The following is a 7,405-nucleotide window of genomic DNA, read 5'->3' on the forward strand; positions in this document are numbered from 1 at the left end:
ACATGCCAGCCAGCCCTGCCCCCTGGTGGGCTGAGCTGGCCACACACACACACACACACACACACACACACACACACACACAAATAAAAAAAAAATAAATGTGATTAATATTAACTTTACCAAAAAGGGAGAGGAGGGGCTGGTGAGATGGCTCAATGGTGTAAAGCACCTACTTAGAACAAGCTTAGCAAAGCACAGGGACCGAGGTTCGATCCCCCAGCATCACATGCTAGCCAGCCCCGCCCCCTGGTGGGCTGAGCTGGCCACACACACACACATACACACACACATATAAATAAATAAAATTAAAAAAAAAAGACTGTAGGACAAGAAGGAAGATAGATGGGCTGCTACCAGAACTGGGGGCCAGTGGATAAAGGTGGTGGCCATGGCAATTTGAGCATTCCTGGGAGTCTCACCTCATAGTCTCACCCAGATTGCCAAGGACATGGAACGCTGGGCACGCAGTCTCAACAAGCAAAAAGAAAACTTCAAAAACAGCTTCCAGCCCATCAGCTCTCTGCGAGATGATGAAAGGCGGGAGTCAGCCACTGCAGATGCCGGCTATGCCATCCTCGAGAAGAAGGTGCTTTGGGGCCCCCCACTTACACTCTGCCCTACATGCTTTCCGTTCCTCTTGACCCTCTGTGGAGCCCTCAATTTCTGTGTCCCCCACCCCAGGGAGCGCTAGCTGAGAGACAACACACCAGCATGGATCTCCAGAAACTGGCCAGCGAGGACCGCCCAGTGAGTGGGGGAGTGGCAGAGCAGGAGGGGACAACAGGGAGCTCTGCCTGAGCCTGACCGGCCTTCACCCTCTACAGAGTCCACCTCGGGGGTTGGTGGCAGCCTACAGCGGGGAGAGTGACAGTGAGGAGGAGCAGGAGCGCGGGGGTCCTGAGCGAGAGGAGAAGCTCACAGACTGGCAGAAACTGGCCTGTCTTCTGTGCCGGCGCCAGTTCCCCAGCAAGGAAGCACTCATCCGGCACCAGCAGCTCTCTGGGCTCCACAAGGTGATTGTGGGCAGGACTGTCAGGGAACCTACCATCTGGTCTGCTCCAGCTCAGCCACTTACTCTGGGTCTTATTCCCCTGCAGCAAAACCTTGAGATTCACCGGCGAGCTCATTTGTCAGAAAATGAGCTAGAAGCGCTAGAGAAAAATGACATGGAGGTGAGTGTGACCCATTCCTGGGTTCCGTCCATCCCATCCCTTCTCATTGCCTGGCCCCCAGGGAGGGAGACTTCAAGATCTTTAGCCAAGGATACCCTACAGCCATCAGTCATCCTGTTCCTGTGAGGCCTCTTCCTAGGTACCCCTCTCAGCTTCTTATGCCCACAATGTCAGACCTGGGATCTATCAGCCACATCAAGCTGTGCATGGGAACCTACCCCACCATGCCCATGGTTCCTAAAAACAACAGTCAGCTGCCTGACATTCTTATGTATACACACATCTGCAATCTTTCAGCAAATGAAATACCGGGACCGTGCAGCTGAACGCAGGGAGAAGTACGGCATTCCCGAACCACCAGAGCCCAAGAGGAGGAAGTATGGTGGCATATCCACAGCCTCTGTGTAAGTGCAAGCATTGGGGTGTGGGGGGTAATGGCCAGACCCCTGTGCTCACACTCCACATCCCATTCACACTCCACATTGCTCCCTGCAGTGACTTTGAGCAGCCCACCCGGGATGGGCTGGGCAGTGACAACATTGGCAGTCGTATGCTCCAAGCCATGGGCTGGAAAGAAGGCAGTGGCCTGGGCCGCAAGAAGCAGGGCATTGTCACACCCATTGAGGTGAGTGTATGAGCCTGCAGTCCCCAGCACTCCCCTCTACACCCCCAGCAACCTGATAGAACCTGTCTTCCTCTCACAGGCCCAAACACGAGTGCGGGGCTCTGGCCTGGGTGCCAGGGGAAGCTCCTACGGGGTCACCTCAACTGAGTCCTACAAGGAGACACTGCACAAGACAATGGTGACCCGCTTCAATGAGGCCCAGTGAGCAACAGCAAGAGCATCCTCTGCAGATGTGTGTCTATTGGGGGGCAAAGGAGGATGCAATGTTGGGTGGTCTGAGGGAAGCCTTGCTCCTTTCAGCCTGCCTGCTCCCTAGGCAGAGAGGCCCTGACCCGATCAAGCTTTGAGTTGGTGACTTTTGTTGGGAAATTAGGCTGGAATCTTGACCATTTTGTAATAAAAGCTGAAAAGCCCACATCTTGCATCTCTTCTTTCTCATGCCATAACATGCTACACAGATAACAGGGACACAAACACAGATGGATAAGAAGCCTTATCAGGTCAGAGAATGTGTGGCCAGGGTGATATTCACAGCTCCTGGCACATGGTGGCTAACAGAACGTGGGGCTCTGACCGACACTGCAACCCACAGTATCCAGGTCAAGATCCCCTCTTTCATGAAGATTCAACAGGTCCTACTGTACCAGGAAATCTAGTACCACCAGGCTTCAAGTCCCCCCAGGTTAGAGTCAGGACTGGAAGCCCCTTTTCTCCTGTTTTGACCCCTAGTTTCATTTAGCCTGAGACCCAAGACAACTGCTTTGCCATCCATAAGGCTGGGGAAATCCCCTTGGGCATTTCTATGGAGAAAACAGGTATTCTGGGCTCTCAAGGTGCTGGTGACCCAAAGGGAGTAGGGCTGGAGGAAGCTGGCCTACAGATCCCAGGTCCCGAGGATGCCTCCAGAAGTGCTGTTGAGGTCCACCCTCATTCTCATTCTCCACAGCTATTACCACAGTACTTCACTTCTCTTGTCTACTACTAGGTTCAGTAGAAGAAGCTGGGGCTGCCTTCTTCCAGGCCTTGGAGGGCTGAGCCCTGAAATGAGGTCAGGAAGTCACTGGGATGCTCACAAGACAGGAGGGTGCAATGCAGGAGCTGGAAGAGAAGTTGGTGATACATTGTGACACCATCTGTATCCACTATGGGAGGCAGAACTAGAAAGAAGGCAGCCCCTAGAGGTTGGGTGTGCTCATCTGGAATGGGGGAGGCAAAGGAGAGGGAGAGGAAATAGGAACAAAAAAGCCTCCTGAACTTGAGGGTCCAAGCAGTTGTCTGAGCTGACCCCTATGTTTTCTTCCCTAACCCAGAGCACCACTTCCAAAACTCATAACAAGATGCCCTTGTGCCTCACTAATCGTAGTGTATATGCAGTCTGGGAAACTTTGATGTGAAGTTGAACAGCCTGTGACCCAGCAATTCCATTTTTATTTAACAAACATAAGTGAAAATATCAACAAAAAGACATGAATGCGTAGTCATAGCAGCTGTATTCATAATAGCCAGAAATTGAAAATCTCAAAAAAGTTCCAAGAGTGCTGAAAACTGTATTATGTTCATTCAATGAAATACAACTCAACAATAAAAACTAGGACCTAGTGGTGCACACCTGCAATCCTGGCCCTCTAAAGGCAGAGGCAGGAGCATTGTCATGAATTTGAGACCAGCCTGGGCTATGTAGCGAGCTCAAAGCCAGTCTGAACTACACTGGGAGGCCCTGCCTCAAAAGACAAAAGGAAGAAAATGCTGATATACTATCAACATGGATGAATGTCACAAACATGCCAGCTGTTCAAGGTGATGCACACCTGTAATCCCCACACACTTGAAGGCTGAGGCAGGAGGGTCACAAGTTTGAACCAGCATGGGCAACTTAGACCCTGTCTGAAAAAAAAATTTGTTGAGGATGTAGCTCAGCACAAAGGCACTAGGTTCAATCCCCAGAACCACAAGAAGAACCAATAAAAATGCAGTTCTACTTATCAGAAGTTGGAAATTAGAGCAGGGGTGAGTGGGGAGGGTGTGATTCACTGGGAAGGGTTCTTTTTTTTTTTTTTCGGTACCCAGGATAGAACTCAGGACCTTATGCTTACCAGGTAGGTGCTTATGCTACTGAGCTATCTCCCCGGCCTTGGGAAGGGTTCTGAGATAGCTTTCTGGAATGATAGAAAAGTTCTATCTCTAGCCTGAGATGTTGGTCACAGGTTGTATACCTTATATAAAAATCCAACAAGGAGTATAATTAAAACCTCACCATTTTGGCTGGGTATGATGGCACACTCCTGTAATCCCAGCACTCAGGGACAAGTCAGGAGGATCACCACAAGTTTGAGGCCAGCCTGGGTTATAAAGTAAGTTCAAGGCCAGTCTACACTACATAGCGAGACCCTGTCTCAAAAAATAAAACAGTATTCTATCTTATGTAAATTTACAGAACTCAGAAAAAAGACTGTCAAAACCTCAAGAGCTGGCAAGATAGCTTAACAGACTAAGTGCCTGCTTTGGCAAACTCAGGGTTCGACCCCCAGTCCCCGTTCCACATGCTGCACCGGCCCCACCCCTGGGGCTTGCTGAGCCAGTGACCAAGTCTGAGAGTGGTGGTGCATTCCTGTAATCCCCATGCTGGGGAGGCTGAAAACAGGAGGATCACAAGTCCTAGTGCAGAGTGAGACCCTGTAAAAAATATGTAAAACGAAACAAACAAACCTCAACAAGTAAAAAGGATAACAATACAAGTCTCTTGATATCTGCTGTGTTGGTTCCAGAATGCACACCCCAGACCAAAATCCCAGATGCTCAAGAGGCATGGAAAATGGCAGAACTCCAGTGTACTTTAAATCGCCTCTAAGGGGCCAGAGAGACAGCTCAGTAGAATAAGTGCTTCCCTGGCAAGTGCAAAGGACTGAGTTCAATCCCCGGTCCTGAAAAAAAAAATTGCCTCTAGATACATTGCAGCACTGGTTACAATTTGAATTTTATGTAAACATGAGTTGAAGTTGTTAACACTGTATCCTTCAGGGAAGGATAGGGTCTGTAAGCCTCAGTACAGATGCAACTCCCCACCCACACACACATAAACACACACTTGAGATACTGTCCATCCACAGTTGGTTAAACCCAGGAATACAGAACCTACAAATATAGATGAAAAAGAGGGCTAGGAAAAAAAAAAAAAAAAAAAAAAAAGAGGGCTAGGTGTGGTGTGCACACTTGTAACCCTGGCACTCAGGAGGCCGAGGCAGGAGGATTGTTGTGAGTTTGAGATCAGCTTGGACTACAAAGTGAACTCAAGGCCAGCCTGAGCTGCTTAGTGGGACCCTGTTTCAAAGACAAAAAAAAAAAAGAAAAAAAAAAGAAAAAACAGTAACAATTATCCTAGCACTCTAGGAGTGGAGGGAGGAGGATCCCAAGTGGCAGCATAATCTGGACAATTTAGTGACTTAATGGAACCATCTCAAAAAAGAAAAAAGAAAAAAAAAAGGCTGGGATGTAGCTCAGAGCAAAAGTCCTGGGTTCAGTCCTCAGTACCAAAAGAAAGAGTGTGCAAGCAAGCTAAAAAGGTAGGTTTGGGGCTGGGGGTGTAGCTCAGTGATGAAGTGCTTGCCTAGCATGCTCCAAGCCCTGGGTCCAATGCCTAGTACCCACTCCCCCCACCAAATTATATTTATATTACATGACTTGCTGCTTGAAATTCTGTTATCACTGGGCATGATGTTGCACATCTGTAATCCCAGCTACTTAGGAGGCTGAGACAGCAGGATTGCCAGCCTGGGTGATTTAGCTTGGAGAGACACTCTCAAATTGAAAAATAAAATGGGCTGACAATGTCCCCTAAAGGTAGAGTGTTCCTGGATTCAACCCACAGCGCAGGAAAAATAAAGGAAACAACTGAAAGAGGAGTGTTCTCGAGTGTTGCAAGGATGCAAGGATAGTCGGTCCCTGTGTCCCCAGTGCCCTGCATTTAGTAGGTGATCAATAAATCTCAAGTGAACACATGTGGCAGTCACTAACAGGCTAGAGACACAGGATTTGGGGGTGAGGTCTGCTGTGGTAAACATCTTTGCTTACATAGCACATAGCACCTTCTCAGTAAGGCCTTCCTTGATCATACTGTCTAAACTTGCAATCTGCCCTCATAAACTTCCCTTCAATTATATTTTTTTACATAGCATTTGGCAGTTGTCACTCATTGTATAGGCTTTTGTTTTTAGTTGTATTTTTTGTTTTACAGTACTGGAGATTGGACCTGGGGCCTTCACACTGAGCAATATCCCTAGCCTATTTGACTGATTTTTTTTTTTAAGTACAGGGTCTACAGGGTCTCACTACACAGATCAGTAGTGATCCTCCTACTTTCAGCCTCCCAAGTGCTGGGATTACAGGCATGTAACACTATGCCCAATTTCAATCACCGTCTCAGCATTTCCCTGGGGGCAGGGTCAGCATTGCATGCCAGGGATGGAACCCTGGTCCCTTCGTCTGCCTAAGCAGGCACTTTAATCTGCTGAGTTATCTGGCCGGCCCTTGATTGATTGATTGATTGATTGATTGATTGATTGATTGATTGAGATGGGTTTTGCTAAATTGCTAAACTGCCCAAGCTGGGCTTGAATTTTTGTTTCTTCTGCATCAGCCTCCCAGAGTTCTGAAATTACAGGCATGTGTTACTATGCCTCATTATATATTGTCTTGTCTCTCATTCTCTCTTCTTTCTTTCTTCTCCTCCTCTTTTTTTCTCCCTCTCCCTCTAGGCAGGCACAGTAGCTATATCCCAAATACCAATACCAATGCCAATTCCTTTAGGTATTGGTAATTGAACCCAGGGCCTTCACCTTGAGCTACACCTCCACATCTCCACCCCTTTTTATATCTTATTTTGAGACATGGCCTCACTAAGTTGCCCACACAGGACTTGAACTTGGCAACTTCTTGCCTCGATGATCCTCAGTGCTGGGATTACAGGTGTGCACCAGTGCATGTGGTTTTTTTAAATTGCATCTCACTATGTTGCCCAAGGTGACCATGAATTCCTGAAGTCCTGAGCTAAAGAGATGCTCCTGTGTCAGCCTGTCAAGTATCTGGGACTGCACGGCTGCACTGCATGCCTGACTCTAAAATGCAGGTTGTTTTCATGGTACTGAGCTAGAACCCAGAGTTTTCACGTTAGTCAAGTGCTCTACCACTGAGCTACACCACCTCTTTCTAGTATTTTTATTGTATCTCTACTAAGGAACACAAATATTATGTTATACTTTCACAGAGTATTCAGTACAGTAACACACTGTACATGTTTATAGCCTAGGAGCAATAGGCTACAGCATATGGCCCACGTGTAGTAAGCTATACCATCCAGGTTTTTAAAAATGAATTGATTGTTTGCAGTGCTAGGGATTGAACCTAGAACCTTCAACACTGAACTATACCCCACAGTCCTTTTAAACTTTATTTTGAAACAGCATCTTACTAAATTGCTAAAATGACTAGGCTGGGCTAAAACTCCCATGAGCTTCCTGTTTCAGCTTCCTGGAGTTCTGGAATTACAGGCATGTGCCACTGTCCGGGACTCAGAACATTTCTAGTTACTACTGATCCAGTTCTCAGAAAGTAT

The 7,405-nt window shown here is 47.7% G+C and overlaps 1 protein-coding gene across 10 annotated transcripts in view; it reads left to right on the forward strand.

Moving 5' to 3' along the window:
• Rbm10 (RNA binding motif protein 10) overlaps positions 1-2,215 on the forward strand; it is a 34,728-nt gene extending 32,513 nt beyond the window's left edge. For 5 of the 10 annotated variants that reach the window (XM_004633496.3, XM_004633497.2, XM_004633498.3 and 2 more), the window contains 7 exons: positions 437-586; positions 682-747; positions 825-1,013; positions 1,098-1,172; positions 1,470-1,576; positions 1,668-1,797; positions 1,877-2,215. In XM_004633496.3, coding sequence (XP_004633553.1) covers positions 437-586; positions 682-747; positions 825-1,013; positions 1,098-1,172; positions 1,470-1,576; positions 1,668-1,797; positions 1,877-2,002 — 843 coding nt within the window. In that variant the 3' untranslated portion in view covers positions 2,003-2,215. The remainder of the gene's footprint in view (positions 1-436; positions 587-681; positions 748-824; positions 1,014-1,097; positions 1,173-1,469; positions 1,577-1,667; positions 1,798-1,876) is intronic. The other 5 variants (XM_023717884.1, XM_023717882.1, XM_023717883.1 and 2 more) reach the window with 1 other exon arrangement.
• Positions 2,216-7,405: the final 5,190 nt, after the last annotated feature.

The sequence above is a fragment of the Octodon degus genome, unplaced genomic scaffold (assembly GCF_000260255.1).
Source record: "Octodon degus isolate 3935 unplaced genomic scaffold, OctDeg1.0 scaffold00055, whole genome shotgun sequence".
NCBI classification, from domain to species: Eukaryota; Metazoa; Chordata; class Mammalia; order Rodentia; family Octodontidae; genus Octodon; species Octodon degus.